This window comes from Drosophila miranda (genome assembly GCF_003369915.1).
Source record: "Drosophila miranda strain MSH22 chromosome Y unlocalized genomic scaffold, D.miranda_PacBio2.1 Contig_Y2_pilon, whole genome shotgun sequence".
Lineage (NCBI taxonomy): Eukaryota > Metazoa > Arthropoda > Insecta > Diptera > Drosophilidae > Drosophila > Drosophila miranda.
In genome coordinates this window covers 25576410-25595831 of record NW_022881614.1, presented here as the reverse complement: position 1 = coordinate 25595831, position 19422 = coordinate 25576410, and the positions used below count along the sequence as shown (strand labels likewise).

General features: G+C 42.8%; 4 protein-coding genes across 6 annotated transcripts; 2 read left to right on the top strand and 2 right to left on the bottom strand.

Annotated features, from left to right (window-relative positions):
• The first annotated feature begins 6769 nt into the window (after positions 1 to 6769).
• LOC117192949 (putative nuclease HARBI1) lies at positions 6770 to 8604 on the top strand. 2 transcript variants are annotated; one of them, XM_033397674.1, is made up of 4 exons: positions 6770 to 7112; positions 7175 to 7574; positions 7647 to 7749; positions 7837 to 8604. In XM_033397674.1, exons 1-4 carry the CDS (start codon positions 6927 to 6929, stop codon positions 8150 to 8152), a joined length of 1005 nt encoding a protein of 334 aa, XP_033253565.1. In that variant the 5' UTR covers positions 6770 to 6926; the 3' UTR covers positions 8153 to 8604. The 2 variants fall into 2 exon arrangements, with proteins under 2 accessions (XP_033253565.1, XP_033253564.1); XM_033397673.1 differs by having other exon boundaries at positions 6771 to 7112; positions 7831 to 8604.
• On the bottom strand, positions 8177 to 9382 carry LOC117192952. The gene is made up of 2 exons (XM_033397678.1): positions 8710 to 9382; positions 8177 to 8651 (listed from the first exon to the last, which is right to left on the bottom strand). The coding sequence occupies exons 1-2, from the start codon at positions 8735 to 8737 to the stop codon at positions 8377 to 8379; spliced, it is 303 nt and encodes a 100-aa protein (XP_033253569.1). The 5' UTR covers positions 8738 to 9382; the 3' UTR covers positions 8177 to 8376.
• A 324-nt stretch (positions 9383 to 9706) lies between these two features.
• On the top strand, positions 9707 to 12271 carry LOC117192950 (putative nuclease HARBI1). Of its 2 annotated transcripts, none has more exons than XM_033397676.1 (4): positions 9707 to 10779; positions 10842 to 11241; positions 11314 to 11416; positions 11504 to 12271. In XM_033397676.1, exons 1-4 carry the CDS (start codon positions 10594 to 10596, stop codon positions 11817 to 11819), a joined length of 1005 nt encoding a protein of 334 aa, XP_033253567.1. In that variant the 5' UTR covers positions 9707 to 10593; the 3' UTR covers positions 11820 to 12271. The 2 variants fall into 2 exon arrangements, with proteins under 2 accessions (XP_033253567.1, XP_033253566.1); XM_033397675.1 differs by having other exon boundaries at positions 9708 to 10779; positions 11498 to 12271.
• On the bottom strand, positions 12020 to 12722 carry LOC117192951. The gene is made up of 2 exons (XM_033397677.1): positions 12377 to 12722; positions 12020 to 12318 (listed from the first exon to the last, which is right to left on the bottom strand). The coding sequence occupies exons 1-2, from the start codon at positions 12402 to 12404 to the stop codon at positions 12044 to 12046; spliced, it is 303 nt and encodes a 100-aa protein (XP_033253568.1). The 5' UTR covers positions 12405 to 12722; the 3' UTR covers positions 12020 to 12043.
• Positions 12723 to 19422: the final 6700 nt, after the last annotated feature.

Below are 19422 nucleotides of genomic sequence, written 5' to 3'. Positions count from 1 at the left end.
TGACTCTGAATATTAAGAAGAGTCAGTTCTGTGTCACCAGCGTAAATTATCTTGGATACGTCATCAGTAATGGAGGTATTTGCACTGATCCCTCCAAAGTAGCTTGTATAGTGAACTGGCCACCGCCAAGGAATCTAAAACAGGTTCGCGGCTTTCTTGGGGTCTGTGGCTGGTACCGGAGATTCATCCAGAATTTCTCTGAGCTATCCTGTCCTATCACCGAGCTTCTTTCCAACAAAAAGAAATTTATTTGGACCCCGGAAGCACAAGTCGCAATGGACTCTTTAAAAACCGTGTTGACTTCTGCTCCAGTGCTCGAAAACCCAGACGTCGAACAGAAATTTTTCCTCCACTGTGATGCTAGTGATTTTGATATAGGAGCCGTGCTCGTGCAATTGGTGGATCTGCAGGAAAAGCCAATAGCGTTTATGTCGAAAAAACTAAGTCGTGCGCAATGTAACTATAGCGTTACGGAGCGCGAGTGCTTGGCCGTAATTCTGGCCATCGAAAAGTTCCGTTGCTATCTGGAACTGCAGGAATTCGAAGTGGTTACTGATCATTCCAGTTTGTTGTGGCTAATGCGCCAGCAAAAGGTGTCGGGGAGGTTAGCTCGATGGATTTTTAGATTGCAGCAATTTAAATTCTCGATATCGCACCGAAAAGGAAAAGATCACATTGTCCCCGATGCTCTTTCCCGATTACATGACCCTGAAGTATCCGCAGTAGTGATGAGTCCTGTGATAGATCTCGAATCCGATGCCTTTCAGGATGCGAGCTACCAACAGTTAAAAGAACAGTTTCAGAACAATTCCTCTCAACTGCCCGATCTGAAGATTATCGACCAATTTCTGTACATTCAAACCGAACACGCAGATGGAAAGGCGGAGCAAGACAGTCGAACTTGGAAGTTATGGGTTCCCGAGCGATTGAAGACCGACGTTCTTAAACAAGCTCATGACAATCCTACTTCAGCGCATGCCGGCATGCAAAAGACCATAGAAAAAGTTCGAAGAAGTCTGTTTTGGCCCGGCTTAGCTAAAGATGCTCGAGAGTATATTCGTAGTTGTGAGGTGTGCAAAACATGCAAAGCTCCTAATTATACTCTGCGGCCACCCATGGGAAACCACATACCAACTTGTCGACCATTTCAACGATTATACATAGATCTGCTTGGACCTTATCCACGCAGCAAAAATGGACATGTTGGTTTGCTAATTGTTTTAGATCACTTCAGTAAATACCATTGGCTGCACCCCCTGAAGAAATTTACTTCCGTAGTAATCCAAGAATTTCTGCTAAAGCATATCTTTCATGCATATGGGGTGCCTGAAACTATTGTTAGCGACAATGGAAAACAAAGCTACAGAATTCAACGCATTCTTGACACAGCTGTGAATTAAACATATGTACACGGCACTATACTCTCCCCAAAGTAATGCGGCGGAACGAGTAAATCGTTCATTGTTAGCTGCCGTGCGAGCATATCTTCAGCAGGATCAGACATACTGGGATCAGCATCTCTCAAGTATATCTTGTTCGATGCGATCGTCACTACATTAGTCCTTAGGTTGTTCACCATATCGAGCCCTGTTTGGCTTAGATATGCTCACTCATGGGACGGATTATAAGCTTCTGAAGGATTTAGACTTGCTGGAAGAACCCGTTGTCCCGGTAGCTAGGTCAGACAATTTAGCTCTAATTCGAAAAGATATACAGGGCAATATTAAGAAAGCGTATGAGCGCAACGTTGCTCAATACAATTTACGAGCCAAGCCTGTGTCGTTCCGAGAAGGTCAGGAAGTATTTCACCGAAATTTTTCCTTGAGCAAATTCACGCAAAATTTTAATGCCAAATTGGCTCCTAAATTTCTGAAATGTCGCGTGCGGAAAAAACTGGGTAATTGTGTCTACCTCCTGGAAAATCTGCAGGGCCGAGAAATAGGAACCTTTCATGCGAAAGACATTCGATCCTGATTCCCGCTAATATTCCGTCTAACGGTGGCATATTATCGGGTGGTGTAACGGTTGCGGTTGGACAATACCGATTCAAAATAGGTTATCGCTATGGTGCTCGGATATCGCATGCAATAACCTTGGGCCAATTATCGCTGCAGGGCATAGTATAGTTGGGGATGGTGCAAGCAAGCTCGAGGTAGGGAACAGCTGAGCTGGGCTGCCGTAAGTGCTGTGCAGCGCATCGCAACGGAGCTTTCGAAGCCGAGCTTTAAGATCGGTAAGCTCTTATTTAAGCAGTGCAAAAGCACCAGAACGTTCTCTTTCGAAAATTTGAATCTGTGCAGCCGGTGGCTATCTCCGTGTCGGTAGCAAATATATAACTAAATCGACCACGTGTAAGCCCAAAAGAAACGAAAAAATACCCAAATAAGTGCCACAAAGACAAACCGAAAAGAAATAAAACGGAACGGGGAAAATCCCACACGGTGGGCGCGCCGCAAAAATCGGTCGAAAATTAATAACCGTGCGCCGAGAAAACTGGCAAGAAACTACCCTGGCGAAAAGTGCATATTTGCCTCGCCACGCCAGCAAGTGTTGTTCTTGTTGCAAACCCGTGCCTCCCGCAGCTCTGCCAGGAGAACCCAACGCTCGTGTCTCCGTGGAAAATTCCGAAAAACCGGTATGTTAAAGTGCCCTGTAGGGAAAATTTAGATTTTTTTCTTAGCCCTCGTGGTTTTGGTTCTGTTTCGCCCATAGGGCCCTGGCCCCGAGCGGTAGCCACCCGGCTCTCCCAAAGTTCTGCCCCACCCACACCAAACTCCCACCCTTGACGGGAGTACTCTTCGGAGTCGACCTTGGTGTGGGGCCGAGATTTTTTTTCCCTTTTGGAGTCGTTGAAGCATCCACCTGCCCGGCGACATAACCTCCACCGGCCATAACCCTTGCGCCATATCTAACGTACGCGCATAGAGGGCATAGAGGGCATAGAGATCACCCCCCCCCCCCCCCCCCGCCACCACCCTATGCGCCGCTAACTCGCTGTCTGCGACGGCCTAGTAGACGCCGCCACGGATCCGGACCCAGATTTCGTAGCATAGTGTAGTTTTAATTGTAATTTTTTTTTTTGTTCCTTCTGAGCACTTATATGACTATGTAACTTTCCTTAACTCTGCGTCACAGTCCTACCTCGATAGGCGGGAATGTGAAAGTTCTCAAAACGGAATTTATTTTTGCGGGTTGGAGACCGAAAAACTTAATCATAAAGTAACAGACTACAAAAAAAACGAGGGGGAACGTTGTGAGTTGCTGCGTACACCGCAACTCTACAGTTATACCCGATACTTAGTCAGTATGGCTCTCTCCGGCAGACGCCGCTAATATTGAACGACACGACAAAGAGTGCGTGCGAGAGAGACAGAAAATCAGTCTGAGCGTGACGTAGGGGGCTGCGTAGCCACTGCAAATTGATTTGTTCCTTTTGGCTACAAAAATTATCCTATCTGATCCAGATTCAGCAATCTGATAGATATGGTCATTATCTATGATTCTGCGTTTTTAGTTTTCTCGAATGTGCAATATTGTGGATGCAACAGATTTTCGTCCTTTGTGGGGGCGGAAGGGGGTGGGGCGAAATTCTGAGATATACGTTTTATAGTGAGATCTAACAGAAGTGCGGATACCAAATTTGGTTACTCTAGCCTTAATAGTCTCAGAGATTTGTGGATGCCCCAGATTTTCGCCCTTTGCGGGGGCGGAAGGGGGTGTGGCGAAATTTGAACCACGAAACGGTCAAGGTCCGATATCACAGGAGTGTGGATACCAAATTTGGTTTCTCTGGCTCTTATAGGTTCTGAGATCCTTGAACTCATATTTTGCAATTGGCAAAGCCGACCCTGAAACCTGTGTGTTAGAGAGAGACAGAGCGAGATAGAATGAAATTGTTTTCTTGATTCTGGCTATAATAATCATACGATCTGGTTGAGATTTTACACTCTAGAACATATAGTCATCCTCTACGATTCTGCGTTTTTGGCTTTATCGTATCTTTACAGTGACATATCACAGAAGTCTGGATCCAAAATATCGTTGCTCTAGCTCTTATAGTCTTTGAGCACTAGGCGCTGAAGGGGACGGACGGACGGACGGACGGACGGACGGACGGACGGACAGACGGACAGACAGACAGGGCTCAATCGACTCGGCTATTGATGCTGATCAAGAATATATATACTTTATGGGGTCGGAAACGATTCCTTCTGGACGTTACACACATCCACTTTTACCACAAATCTAATATACCCCAATACTCATTTTGAGTATCGGGTATAAAAAAAACAAAACAAAAAAAACCTTTTTCATACCCCCCTATTTACCAATCCCACTCCGCCCTGGGCACACATTAACATGGTTTCCACAGCTCCACAACGAAAGGCGCCTTTCAGCGAGGGACCACTGTATTAAAGCCGGAAGTGACCCAATTTCAATTTTCTCCTTTGCGCCTGTCTTCGTCAAAATCTAAAACGCATGCGCAGCGGCCAGCCGCTGCTGATAAGAGAGCGCAACGCTTGCGTTCCACACGCTCGAAGCTTTTCGGTCTCTTCGGTGCCAATTCTGCTAAGCTTGCCTTGCTCGCATTCCCTGCATTCTTTTAATGCATGGAAACGTAGTCAAGCCATACACTAACCAACATAGAAAAATAATCTCCTCAACACAGAAAAAAAAAAATCCATAAATTTATAATGTTTAATTAAATTTCGTTTTGGCTCACCATTGCTGATCGCTGGTATGACCCCCGCTGCTTTTGAAAATTTTTTTGATTTTTATTTTTATACCCGATACTCAAAATGAGTATTGGGGTATATTAGATTTGTGGTAAAAGTGGATGTGTGTAACGTCCAGAAGGAATCGTTTCCGACCCCATAAAGTATATATATTCTTGATCAGCATCAATAGCCGAGTCGATTGAGCCCTGTCTGTCTGTCCGTCTGTCCGTCCGTCCGACCGTCCGTCCGTCCGTCCGTCCGTCCCCTTCAGCGCCTAGTGCTCAAAGACTATAAGATCTAGAGCAACGATGTTTTGGATCCAGACTTCTGTGATATGTCACTGCTACAAAAATATTTCAAAACTTCGCCCCGCCCACTTCCGCCCCCACAAAAGACGAAAATCTGTGGCATCCACATTTTTAAAAATACGATAAAACCAAAAACGCAGAATCGTAGAGGATGACTATATGTTCTAGAGTGTAAAATCTCAACCAGATCGTATAATTATTATAGCCAGAATCAAGAAAACATTTTCATTCTTTCTCGCTCTGTCTCTCTCTAACACACAGGTTTCATGGTTGGCTTTGCCAATTGCAAAATATGAGTTCAAGGATCTCAGAACCTATAAGAGCCAGAGCAACCAAATTTGGTATCCACACTCCTGTGATATCGGACCTTGACCGTTTCGTGTCCAAATTTCGCCACACCCCCTTCCGCCCCCGCAAAGGACGAAAATCTGGGGCATCCACAAATCTCAGAGACTATTAAGGCTAGAGTAACCAAATTTGGTATCCGCACTTCTGTTAGATATCACTATAAAACGTATATCTCAGAATTTCGCCCCACCCCCTTCCGCCCCCACAAAGGACGAAAATCGGTTGCATCCACAATATTGCACATTCGAGAAAACTAAAAACGCAGAATCATAGATAATGACCATATCTATCAGACTGCTGAATCTGGATCAGATCAGATCATTTTTATAGCCAAAAGGAACAAATCAATTTCCACTGGCTACGCAGCGCCCGACGTCACGCTCAGACTGATTTTCTGTCTCTCTCGCACGCACTCCTTGTCGTGTCGTTTAATATTAGCGGCGTCTGCCGGAGGAGAGCCATACTGACTTAGTATCGGGTATAACTGTAGAGTTGCGTTCTCCGCAGCAACTCACAACGTTCCCCCTCGTTTTTCCTTTATACATACCTAATTTACTTATTTCGAATATCCTATATTATATTCCTATCTTTTCTATTTATACTCCACCGTTTATATATACCTATATCTAGAAATTTTTTTTCCTCCTTAGGGATTAAGCCTCCTATTTTTTTTTCATTCCACTAAACATTTTTTTTGAGTTGCCTGCTGATTGTAGTTCAATACTTGTGTTATTTTTGGAAGTGAAACTTGGTTTGCTAGTTTTTGATTGAAGCAACATGTCTATGATGAAGTACAACGAAATATATTGAATGTTATTAGCAATGAACATGGAGTAGACTTATCATTTCCAAGGGACAGGGTGACGTAATGGGGTAGGGTAAGAAGTTTAGGGATTTCCAGAACCTTCGCACCACTGGAAATCATGGAAGGGTGGGTATAGAATCGTGTGGGTCGACTTCCATCGCAAGACCTCACGCCCGCGAGAGTTTGGAACACGCCGACGAAAGCCCCTAGTACTTTTCGGGTACGCCCTATGCTTGTGCCATGTAATGTCCGTTATGCTCGGAATAGGCATAGTGTTGTTTTCAGAGCTCGTTCCCGGTAGAGTCACGGGATTCTAAAAAATTTAAAGTTTATGTAGTAGGAGTCGAGACGCGGTCAAACGAACAACGTAAATAAGTATGAACTGTTTGTGAAATAGAGTTGCCAGATCAATCGGCGGATTAGCTCAATATATTTAAAATTCAATAGAGAAAATTTATTTAAAAAATTCAGGGAAAATCCGGTTATATTTACAGGCAAAACGGTATCCAGATGAGCTTATTTGTTCAAGTATCGATCTATCGAATGTTTTACAAAATTCCCGAAAAATAGCACATTAAATTTTCGATACCTGCACACTGAGCCCATCCCGGGGGAATGGTGGGATTTTTTGACAGATGTGAAACTCCGATTCACACTGCCACCATCCACCATCCGTCAAAAACAGCTGATGCCAATAACAAGTTCATTAAATTTGCGCGGAAGATTTATTAATTCTTGGTTCTTATAATGGATGATGAAGATATAGCAATTATTTCGGCTGTGGTTCAACAGCAAAATATTTTCTTGCACCAACTAATAATGTTGCTGTCAATGAATAATGATGATGACGATGATGACTTTAACATTGACGAGGATGAGATGACCCAGATGACTGCCATAAAAACACAAAAGCCAGGAAGATTATGGTCGTTTGTGAGTACTTCTACTAACTTCAACCATAGTTTAAACTACAAGGACATATTTTATGGTTTTAGAAGCGGTTCGGGACATTTTGGGAGAAAGATGTACCAGAAAACAACGAGGCGTTTTTCAAAGAGAGTTTCCGAATGGAGAGGCCCTGCTTTGATATTTTAGTGAATCGGCTTGAAGTGCTGCGAAAGAAGGACACCAACTGCCGAGCTGCAATTCCTTTGGAAAAGCGCATCGCCATTGCGCTATACACTTTGGGCTCGTCCTCTGAGTACCGAACAGTTGGCAGGCTTTTCGGTGTAGCTCCAAACAGTGTGTGTAATATCCTGCACGAGTTTTGCAGAGCACTTATCGACGAGTTTTCGAAGGAGTACATGTCGCCCAATTACCTAACTTCCGACAAAATTGATGAGTGCGTAAAGGGATTCGAGGCAATTGGGTTTCCTCAGTGCCTAGGTGCAATTGGTAGGAAATCAATAAGAACTTCAGCAATATGTTTACATATAAATTGGTTTTTAAACTTCCTTTTTATTCTAGATGGATGCCACATCGAAATAAAACCACCAGCACCTGAGGCAGTAGACCACCATAACTATAAGGGCTGGTATTCCACAGTCTTGTTTGCCCTAGTGGATTATAGGTATGCAAATATCTTGCACAAAAATATGTATTTAGCAAGTTGGTTTAATGTCCTAAATTATTTAAATCCGATTCTTTTTAGATACAGATTTACATATGTAAATATCGGCTCTGCAGGAAGGTGCAATGACTCGATGATATACCAGAAGTCAAGCCTTGCAAAACATATCGAAGCATCGGCATTACTCCAAGAGAAAGCCAAGGAAATAAGCGGAGTAAACGTCCCTGTAATGCTTATCGGGGACTCGGCATTTAGGTTTTCTAAAAAGCTGATGAAACCTTACCCGTTTTCCACAGTCGCCTCTTTGGAACAGCGCACGTTTAACTACAACCTTTCCAAAGCTAGGCGAGTGGTGGAAAATGCATTTAAAAGCCAGATTTCGAATAATCGGAAAAGGTCTTGATAGCCACCACAAAAATAATAGCGCCATAATAATGAGCTGTTGTATTTTACACAATATATTAAATATGCACAACAGCGCGATTAATGAAAATTGGGAGGTTGCAACAAATGAGCAGCGCGAACAGCACGATACCAGCAACAGTTCTGCTGACTTTAATCAGTCAGCAGAACAGATACGATCTGCAATCGCAAAATATTGTGTAGACCGTAATGAAAATTAAAAACTTATTTATTTTTATTTTTCAAAACTTCTAATAAGTCGTTCTGGAATTTTGTTTGGGTGCTAATCAAGTCCTGCACCATCTTCTCCTGCCTAACGTCGTGCTCCTCCTTCTTTCTGTGGTGGTCCTTTTGTTGTTCGAGACGCTCCTGGGCGATCTCTGCCAGCCACGAAATGTCGGTCTTTTTCTTTTTCTTTGGCGGACGCCCAGACAAGGTGCTGGAGCTACAAGATCCGTCCAGGTCCATCTCAATAATATCCGAAAAGTACTCATCCGGATCTGCAATGAACACCTTAAATGAAATATATTTTCTTAGCAATAAATTAATAAAACTTACTGTCGTTGTCCAATGTGCTCTGCTCCATGTTGTTTGCACTCAAGATGCCAAATCAGTGAACTTCAGTTCAGCGCCATGAATGTGACGGTCAACCGGCGGTAATCTGATATCTTGCACATGCCGCAAGATCAGCATTATCGCTTATGCCAAGTCGGCTTACCGACTGTAGCTTTGTAGCTCTAAGTACATATATTTTGGAGCTTTGCATTCTTTGGCAATTAAATACTTTTGATTCGGCTTATGCCCCAGCTTGCTGGTGGCTCCTAGTTTTAGTTCTGTTCTTATAACGAAAGCTAACGCTTGTTAATAAACCTTGCTCCGGCAACCAGCCGTAAACACTTTGAATTATTAATTCTATACCACTGTACCACAAGGCCAGTGATAAGAGAGACAGTTATCTCTCCAACATAATCTTCATAAAGGATTCTATACCACGGAACCCGCACCGGACCACCGCATCAAGCAGCTAAGGCTACTTGGACATACGGACAACTTAATTTACACATGTGAATTTTTGCGTGGTCCGCGCAAATCTTCAATTTTCTCCTTCCATATGTCAATCAGCAGGCTCTCAAGCGCGGCACTCCATTTCACCCTGCCGCCTGCTGTTGTTCTCTTGTTTGCTGCATTGTGTAATAATATTATATATTATAAACAATAAAAAACAAATATATCTATTCAACGTACCACTGTAGGAGTTTCTGGCACTAAATCCATTTTATTAATAAGTTTTTCGAAAATTTGGTCTGCTGTCCTTCCGAGCTGTTCTGTTGTTGTTTTTGTTTTTTGTTAATTTTGTCACAATCTTTGTTTACGTTTTCGCGTGAATACCATTTTTCCATTGTGAATGACAATTATTCAGAGTTGCATTTGAAAACCATCGGCTAACTATCGCATAGAAACGTGCGGTTTAGGAACATCCAAAATGGATGGTGGACTAACTGGGAAATTTTCGGAACGGCAAAACCTTACGAACCATCCCCGAAATGGATGGTGGATGGTGGATGGTCGTCAGTGTGAATAGCCTATTAGATTGTTGAATTGGTTTCTGTGTGTTTCTCTTTCGTCAATCAACAGTTCTGTTCTAGCAGTTTTATTGGCTACTTAATTTATGCAAATAATGTTGACAAATTACTTCTCTACGCGTGCAAAATTACAGTGAAATTATGCTGTCACGCCTTGAGGACACGTTCCGTGACACCAGCACGCACACACAGCACTGTTTGGTTGGCTGTAAATGATATTGAAATACACAGTTGATACTCGAGATTTACTCCAGAGACAAAGACATCGCCTTCGGCGGGACACATACAGGCCGACAGATAACCGCATAGGCCTGTCTTTTCCCAGACAGGACGGACACACAAACATCCCACCGCATACTTAGGGCTCAGTTTCACTTTCATCACTTCGAACCCGATTAAGCACCTCATTTTATGTCTTATTTATCTACTGATTGGATGATGATAAAACGCCCGGCAGACACTCGCAGTGGAGCCCAAGCGCAGACCTCCCTGCCGCCCAGATGGGTAATACTAGAACCTGGCCAGGAGTGTGCGGGTGCTGGTTGTGTATTGCGTATTTTGCAAAAATAAGCGTCTAAATGCCACAGCGGTAAGAAGTTTAGGGATTTCCAGAACCTTCGCACCACTGGAAATCATGGAAGGGTGGGTATAGAATCGTGTGGGTCGACTTCCATCGCAAGACCTCACGCCCGCGAGAGTTTGGAACACGCCAACGAAAGCCCCTAGTACTTTTTTGACAGATGTGAAACTCCGATTCACACTGCCACCATCCACCATCCACCATCCGTCAAAAACAGCTGATGCCAATAACAAGTTCATTAAATTTGCGCGGAAGATTTATTAATTCTTGGTTCTTATAATGGATGATGAAGATATAGCAATTATTTCGGCTGTGGTTCAACAGCAAAATATTTTCTTGCACCAACTAATAATGTTGCTGTCAATGAATAATGATGATGACGATGATGACTTTAACATTGACGAGGATGAGATGACCCAGATGACTGCCATAAAAACACAAAAGCCAGGAAGATTATGGTCGTTTGTGAGTACTTCTACTAACTTCAACCATAGTTTAAACTACAAGGACATATTTTATGGTTTTAGAAGCGGTTCGGGACATTTTGGGAGAAAGATGTACCAGAAAACAACGAGGCGTTTTTCAAAGAGAGTTTCCGAATGGAGAGGCCCTGCTTTGATATTTTAGTGAATCGGCTTGAAGTGCTGCGAAAGAAGGACACCAACTGCCGATCTGCAATTCCTTTGGAAAAGCGCATCGCCATTGCGCTATACACTTTGGGCTCGTCCTCTGAGTACCGAACAGTTGGCAGGCTTTTCGGTGTAGCTCCAAACAGTGTGTGTAATATCCTGCACGAGTTTTGCAGAGCACTTATCGACGAGTTTTCGAAGGAGTACATGTCGCCCAATTACCTAACTTCCGACAAAATTGATGAGTGCGTAAAGGGATTCGAGGCAATTGGGTTTCCTCAGTGCCTAGGTGCAATTGGTAGGAAATCAATAAGAACTTCAGCAATATGTTTACATATAAATTGGTTTTTAAACTTCCTTTTTATTCTAGATGGATGCCACATCGAAATAAAACCACCAGCACCTGAGGCAGTAGACCACCATAACTATAAGGGCTGGTATTCCACAGTCTTGTTTGCCCTAGTGGATTATAGGTATGCAAATATCTTGCACAAAAATATGTATTTAGCAAGTTGGTTTAATGTCCTAAATTATTTAAATCCGATTCTTTTTAGATACAGATTTACATATGTAAATATCGGCTCTGCAGGAAGGTGCAATAACTCGATGATATACCAGAAGTCAAGCCTTGCAAAACATATCGAAGCATCGGCATTACTCCAAGAGAAAGCCAAGGAAATAAGCGGAGTAAACGTCCCTGTAATGCTTATCGGGGACTCGGCATTTAGGTTTTCTAAAAAGCTGATGAAACCTTACCCGTTTTCCACAGTCGCCTCTTTGGAACAGCGCACGTTTAACTACAACCTTTCCAAAGCTAGGCGAGTGGTGGAAAATGCATTTAAAAGCCAGATTTCGAATAATCGGAAAAGGTCTTGATAGCCACCACAAAAATAATAGCGCCATAATAATGAGCTGTTGTATTTTACACAATATATTAAATATGCACAACAGCGCGATTAATGAAAATTGGGAGGTTGCAACAAATGAGCAGCGCGAACAGCACGATACCAGCAACAGTTCTGCTGACTTTAATCAGTCAGCAGAACAGATACGATCTGCAATCGCAAAATATTGTGTAGACCGTAATGAAAATTAAAAACTTATTTATTTTTATTTTTCAAAACTTCTAATAAGTCGTTCTGGAATTTTGTTTGGGTGCTAATCAAGTCCTGCACCATCTTCTCCTGCCTAACGTCGTGCTCCTCCTTCTTTCTGTGGTGGTCCTTTTGTTGTTCGAGACGCTCCTGGGCGATCTCTGCCAGCCACGAAATGTCGGTCTTTTTCTTTTTCTTTGGCGGACGCCCAGACAAGGTGCTGGAGCTACAAGATCCGTCCAGGTCCATCTCAATAATATCCGAAAAGTACTCATCCGGATCTGCAATGAACACCTTAAATGAAATATATTTTCTTAGCAATAAATTAATAAAACTTACTGTCGTTGTCCAATGTGCTCTGCTCCATGTTGTTTGCACTCAAGATGCCAAATCAGTGAACTTCAGTTCAGCGCCCTGAATGTGACGGTCAACCGGCGGTAATCTGATATCTTGCACATGCCGCAAGATCAGCATTATCGCTTATGCCAAGTCGGCTTACCGACTGTAGCTTTGTAGCTCTAAGTACATATATTTTGTAGCTTTGCATTCTTTGGCAATTAAATACTTTTGATTCGGCTTATGCCCCAGCTTGCTGGTGGCTCCTAGTTTTAGTTCTGTTCTTATAACGAAAGCTAACGCTTGTTAATAAACCTTGCTCCGGCAACCAGCCGGAGATAAGAGAGACAGTTATCTCTCCAACATAATCTTCATAAAGGATTATATACCACGGAACCCGCACGAGGACCACCGCATCAAGCAGCTAAGGCTACTTGGACATACGGACAACTTAATTTACACATGTGAATTTTTGCGTGGTCCGCGCAAATTTTCAATTTTCTCCTTCCATATGTCAATCAGCAGGCTCTCAAGCGCGGCACTCCATTTCACCCTGCCGCCTGCTGTTGTTCTCTTGTTTGCTGCATTGTGTAATAATATTATATATTATAAACAATAAAAAACAAATATATCTATTCAACGTACCACTGTAGGAGTTTTCTGGCACTAAATCCATTTTATTAATAAGTTTTTCGAAAATTTGGTCTGCTGTCCTTCCGAGCTGTTCTGTTGTTGTTTTTGTTTTTTGTTAATTTTGTCACAATCTTTGTTTACGTTTTCGCGTGAATACCATTTTTCCATTGTGAATGACAATTATTCAGAGTTGCATTTGAAAACCATCGGCTAACTATCGCATAGAAACGTGCGGTTTAGGAACATCAAAAATGGATGGTGGACTAACTGGGAAATTTTCGGAACGGCAAAACCTTACGAACCATCACCGAAATGGATGGTGGATGGTCGTCAGTGTGAATAGCCTATTAGATTGTTCAATTGGTTTCCGTGTGTTTCTCTTTCGTCAATCAACAGTTCTGTTCTAGCAGTTTTATTGGCTACTTAATTTATGCAAATAATGTTGACAAATTACTTCTCTACGCGTGCAAAATTACAGTGAAATTATGCTGTCACGCCTTGAGGACACGTTCCGTGACACCAGCACGCACACACAGCACTGTTTGGTTGGCTGTAAATGATATTGAAATACACAGTTGATACTCGAGATTTACTCCAGAGACAAAGACATCGCCTTCGGCGGGACACATACAGGCCGACAGATAACCGCATAGGCCTGTCTTTTCCCAGACAGGACGGACACACAAACATCCCACCGCATACTTAGGGCTCAGTTTCACTTTCATCACTTCGAACCCGATTAAGCACCTCATTTTATGTCTTATTTATCTACTGATTGGATGATGATAAAACGCCCGGCAGACACTCGCAGTGGAGCCCAAGCGCAGACCTCCCTGCCGCCCAGATGGGTAATACTAGAACCTGGCCAGGAGTGTGCGGGTGCTGGTTGTGTATTGCGTATTTTGCAAAAATAAGCGTCTAAATGCCACATAAAACAATACAAAGAATAATAGGCTACAATTTTTCACCCTCGGCCCCACAGCACAGCCCGCTACCACTCCCGGACCACACCCACAGCCCTCATCCTCTGCCTCTGCTTCTTCCGCATGCCCTCCTCCTCAGTCAGTCAGGCAGCCACTCAGTCGGCGACACCTGTCAGGCTCCTGTCCTCTACCCCCATGTCCTGTATGTGTATGTGCGTAGGCATAAAATAAATAAATAAAAAATTGACTACCAGACAAGGAGGGAAGTGAAATGCAGACTGGAGGACGGAGGCCGGAGGAGTGCTAACAGGGACACAGTGGGTGCCCTGGCCCTAGCTCTATATCACCACACCCGGACTAAGACCAAGACCTCGACCGAGACCGAGGAAATAATATTATGTCGACCCATTGAGACGAGCATGATGTAATTTTCTTTTCCGTTAAGTTTCATTCGCTTTCTCTGCTGCTGGCGAAAAAATGAAAGTGGTTTTCCCTTATTGGCAATGTGTGGAGTAGGCTTGTGCCAAGTGCTTTCCCTCTCGTGCCACAAATTTTGGCTGGGCTGGAGCCCGATGGTAGAGTAGGTGGTGCAGGGTAACCGAAGGTAATTTGCAATTGTAAATTGTATGCGACAGCAATTCGATGTGTGCGTTCTAAATGTATGTACATGCTCGTACATGCAGCTTGCCATAATTCGCGGATGGATTCAATTATACTGTCATATTACATAAGCCGATTACAGCGATGATAACAAAGCATTAAACTCATTAGGCGGCCACTCAAAAAAACGTCAAACGGTGATATCGACGGGGGAAGGAAACGAGTGCGATTAAGAGTGCGGAAGAGAAAGCCACTGTCTGGGTACGAGGTCCTTACCAACAGAAATATATAGCGCTAATAAAAGCTAGGTGCCGATGCTTGAGATACCCTTTCAGATAGATTTTTTTTTTCTCAGCCATATCATATGCGGAGATACTAAATCACATAGATCATGGTAGAATCTGATAGAAATTACATTTTGCTGAGTTGAGTTGCTGCGGAGACCGCAACTCTACATTTATACCCGATACTTAGTCAGTACGGCTCTCCTCCGGCAGACGCCACTAATATTAAAAGACACGATAAAGAGTGCGTGCGAGAGAGACAGAAAATCAGTCTGAGCGTGACGTCGGGCGCTGCGTAGCCACTGCAAATAGATTTGTTCCTTTTGGCTATAAAAATGATCCGATCTGATCCAGATTCAGCAATCTGATAGATATGGTTATTATGTATGATTCTGCGTTTTTAGTTTTCTCGTATCCTCAATATTGTGGATGAAACAGATTTTCGTTTTTTGTGGGGGCGGAAGGGGGTGTGGCGAAATTTTGAAACAAACTCGTCTCGGTCCGATATATTAGGAGAGCGGATACCAAATTTGGTTGCTCTAGCTTTTATAGTCTCTGAGATCTTGGCGCTAATGTTTTACTCTAAGCAAAGCCGGCTATGCTACGTGTGTGTTAGAGAGAGACAGGGCGAGAAAAAATGAATTTGTTTTCTTGATGTTGGCTATAATAATAATACGATACAATTAAGATTCTGCAGTCTAAAAGATATAGTCATTCTCTACGATTCTGCGTTTTTGGTTTTTTCGTATCTTTAAAATTGTGGATGCCACAGATTTTCGTCTTTTGTGGGGGCGGAAGTGGGCGGGGCGAAGTTTTGAAATATTCTTGTAGCAGTGACATATCACAGAAGTCTGGATCCAAAACATCGTTGCTCTAGCTCTTATAGTATTTGAGCACTAGGCGCTAATAGGGACGGACAGACGGACGGACGGACGGACGGACGGACGGACGGACGGACAGACGGACAGACGGACAGACAGACAGGGCTTAATCGACTCGGCTATTGATGCTGATCAAGAATATATATACTTTATGGGGTCGGAAACGATTCCTTCTGGACGTTACACACATCCACTTTTACCACAAACCTAATATACCCCAATACTCATTTTGAGTATCGGGTATAAAAAGAATAAATACTTTTTTCATCGTACTCTATCAAATTTGACTTAGTTATGTAGATGGGATATCATTAAAATAATCTTGGTTATTTATTTTTACTAAATTCACTTCAATGACAAATAAATTGTTTTACAACCGATAGCTCTAGATATTTCATATGTATAATATTCATATAAAAGCCAACATTTAAAAAAGAAAGTTGAGACAGATGTATAGTTCCTATGGAAACTGTACGGTGTATGGCATTTATGGAATTGGATATGGATGTTTATTAGGAGTCTAGAGAATCCATGGTGTATGAAATGATTCGTTCCCTGCGTTGTAAGTGTCTAGGAAAGCACATAATACCCTCTTAAAGAGTATCCAAATGAAAAGCAAGCTGTTGACGCCCCTTAATAGAATATAGAATTAAATTACTTTATAAAGATTAACAATTTGAATATTTGAATTAATATGTAAATATTACTAAAATTGTGAATTAATTTGAAGTTGGCGCGTTACATTATGTACATATAAAGAAGCGCAATCGATAGTATCAATAGTATCGAGCCAAAACGATGTGAATTATGATCACTAGATTTAAGAGACATACGAAATAAAACGAACGAGCAAGGAACTACATCGAGCGGATTAAGGAAGGTATTAATTGTGTAGACGGATTCCACTGGAAAACTGTTGGAGGGACTTAGCTCGTACATTTGGCGCCCGAGCAGGGACCTTTGGAGAAGGTTCAATTACCGGATGGAGTTCACGACTGGAACTCAATAAATATTTCACCCTGAGTCTGGCTGACGGCGAGTGCGACAGCGGCTTCGGTATCGAATTGTGAGTGTGAACTGCTTTGAGCATCTAATATTTCTTGCAGGCATGTTTAGTTCCAATTCGATGTGTGTGAATAATCTTAAAACAATACAATTGTTTTAGTGTCAAGTGGTCGCGGCTTTGAGACTTCTGCGCTTTAATTGTTCTGTAAGCGGGGTCTCGTGTAGAAAGCAGATTACAATTACAGTTAGCTTGAGCGCTTAGGTATCTGCATACACACATACAGCCTATTGCGTGCACTGCTATACGTTGAAGCAAGGCACATACATACTTGCATATATATGCAGTTACAAGCCGGCACCTAAAGAACAGTAATTGCTATTTGACATTGATTTAACTTTGTAGTCGTTTCTTCTTTGCCTGCCGGTTCGTTGGGGCGCAAGTACACATTTTGGTACAGTGGCGCACAGTGGTCAATTGTTGATCAATTATTGAATTGGGCAGTGTAGTGAGAATTTAAAGTTAGCCGATTATTGAATAGAGTGGCTAAACTTGGAACCGTGTTACTTACTCATGCCAATATTGAGTATTTTTTATTGTTAAATTGTTAAGGGTAACACCGGTGTAAATAGTCAGTGCAAATGGCGCCTAGAAAGGGTAAGGCTGCGGAGGTGCTCACTTCTCGAACGGCGTTAATGAATTCCTTTGTCCGTAACAAGGTCTATATCGAAAAAAATAGCGACTCCATGACGGCTGCGGAGCTGGAAGCCAGGTTAAGTCTAATTGAGACAAACTTTAATCAGTTCTGCAACATTCAGGCTAAAATTGAACACGATAGCGAGGACGCCAGCGAATATGAAAGCCGCTATGAAGCTGAGGAGGTTTATTGCGAATTAAAGGCCAAGTTACTAAGCTGTCTTGGAAATAGGGGACGGCGGCAGTCCAATGTAGGTGATCTTCTAAATAGCACACAGGTGTCTCGTTCATCGAGACTTCCCAACCTAAAGCTGCCTGAGTTCGCTGGAAAGTTTACGGAATGGACCAGCTGGTACAACACCTTTGCTACTCTAATAGAATCAGACTCTGAATTGGATGAGTTGTCTAAATTTATTCATTTGAGATCATCGTTAGGAGCTGGACCGTTAAGTGCGATTGAGGGTTTGGAATTAACAGGGCCTAATTATCGCAAGGCACTACGATTATTGAAAGATCGCTATGAAAATAAGGCAGTTATTCTGCAATCACATGTACAGGAGCTATTCAACTTAAGGCGGCTAAAAAGACCCGACTCAGAGGGACTGAGAGTGCTGGTAGACAATGTAAATGCCCAATTAGTAGCACTCAAGTCGTTAAGCGACGATAAGGAGATTCTGGATGCAGTAATTTTCCATCTGATTCGTACAAAGCTTGATGAAGATACAATGTATAGGTGGGAAGTTGAGTGGGATTGCCAAAAGTTACCGTCGTGGTCATTGTTATCGCAGTTTCTGATAAACAGAGGAGTCAATATGGCAAATAGGGAAGTTCGGCGAGGCAATGGAGCCCGACCCAGTGGTAAAGGTGAGATGAAAAATGCGACCTTAGCTGCAACAATAGGCAGCAATGCCTGCTACGTTTGTCCTGGGACCCATGGATTGAAAGGGTGTCAAAGGTTTAACGAACTATCACCAGTACAACGTTACCATGAGGCGAAGAAGCATTCGCTGTGCCTGATTTGTTTTAGCAAGCGACATACAACTAGAAACTGTAATGGTCCGCGATGTACGATTTGCAGCAAGCCGCATCATGAACTTCTGCATCGAGAGATACCTAATGTTGCCAATGAGCCGGGGCTCAAAGGGCAGGCGTTGCAAGAGCCAAAGTCACTGCATAGCTCCCTATTGTCTAGATCATCCACCAAATTTCTTGCGACCGCTGTAGTTCAAATCAAAGCTATAGACGGAGCATATCGCAATTGCAGGTGCGTGTTAGATTCCGGTAGTCAATTAAATTTTCTGACGGCTAGGATAGTCTCGGCCCTGGGCCTAGAAATGCGCGACTCAGTCATACAACTCAGTGGTATTGGAAATGCAACATCTCAAGTTATGGGAGAGGTGCAAGCGACTTTTAAATCTAGAGTCACCAGATATATGACTACCGAGGACTTCTGTGTGCTGAAGGAAATAACTCAGTATAACCCAACAAGCTCAGGAATTTGTTCGGAGTGGGTTCCACCCAAGGGAGTTACGCTGGCCGACCCTACATTTCAGTCCGGGGATGATATTGACATGCTAGTTGGAGTCATATTGTTTTTCAAGCTTATTGTAGCAGGGCAAATAAAACTAGGAGCACACCTTCCAAGGCTTCAAAAGTCTCTGTTAGGCTGGGTCGTCGTAGGGGAATTCACGAAATCTTCTGAAGTTGCACTGTTAGCAACTGACATTGAACGTAAGGTGTCGAAAAATGATCAGCTGCAAGAGCTCGTACAAAGGTTTTGGAAGTGTGAAGAAGTCCCTGAAACAGTAGATAAGTTCACTGAGGAAGAAAAACAATGCGAAGATTGTTTTGTGACGCATGTTAAGCAGGAGGCCTCAGGACATTTAGTGGTAGCTCTGCCCTTTAAGAATCCTAAAGTTGAGTTAGGCGAAACTTATCAAATCGCACTTACCAGGTTCTTGAATTTAGAGAAGAGGTTAAATCGTAGCCAAGCGCTGAAGGAACAATATGTTCAATTTATTGAAGAATA

Excerpts from the sequence above, each read along its gene's own strand:
- LOC117192949 (XM_033397673.1), top strand. The coding sequence starts at position 6,927 with ATGGATGATGAAGATATAGCAATTATTTCGGCTGTGGTTCAACAGCAA. Across the intron at positions 7,113-7,174 it reads CAGGAAGATTATGGTCGTTT|AAGCGGTTCGGGACATTTTG; the intron begins GTGAGTACTTCT and ends TTATGGTTTTAG. Across the intron at positions 7,575-7,646 it reads TCAGTGCCTAGGTGCAATTG|ATGGATGCCACATCGAAATA; the intron begins GTAGGAAATCAA and ends TTTTTATTCTAG.
- LOC117192952 (XM_033397678.1), bottom strand. The coding sequence starts at position 8,737 with ATGGAGCAGAGCACATTGGACAACGACA. Across the intron at positions 8,652-8,709 it reads GAGCACATTGGACAACGACA|ATCCGGATGAGTACTTTTCG; the intron begins GTAAGTTTTATT and ends TGTTCATTGCAG.
- LOC117192950 (XM_033397675.1), top strand. The coding sequence starts at position 10,594 with ATGGATGATGAAGATATAGCAATTATTTCGGCTGTGGTTCAACAGCAA. Across the intron at positions 11,242-11,313 it reads TCAGTGCCTAGGTGCAATTG|ATGGATGCCACATCGAAATA; the intron begins GTAGGAAATCAA and ends TTTTTATTCTAG. Across the intron at positions 11,417-11,497 it reads TTTGCCCTAGTGGATTATAG|ATACAGATTTACATATGTAA; the intron begins GTATGCAAATAT and ends GATTCTTTTTAG.
- LOC117192951 (XM_033397677.1), bottom strand. The coding sequence starts at position 12,404 with ATGGAGCAGAGCACATTGGACAACGACA. Across the intron at positions 12,319-12,376 it reads GAGCACATTGGACAACGACA|ATCCGGATGAGTACTTTTCG; the intron begins GTAAGTTTTATT and ends TGTTCATTGCAG.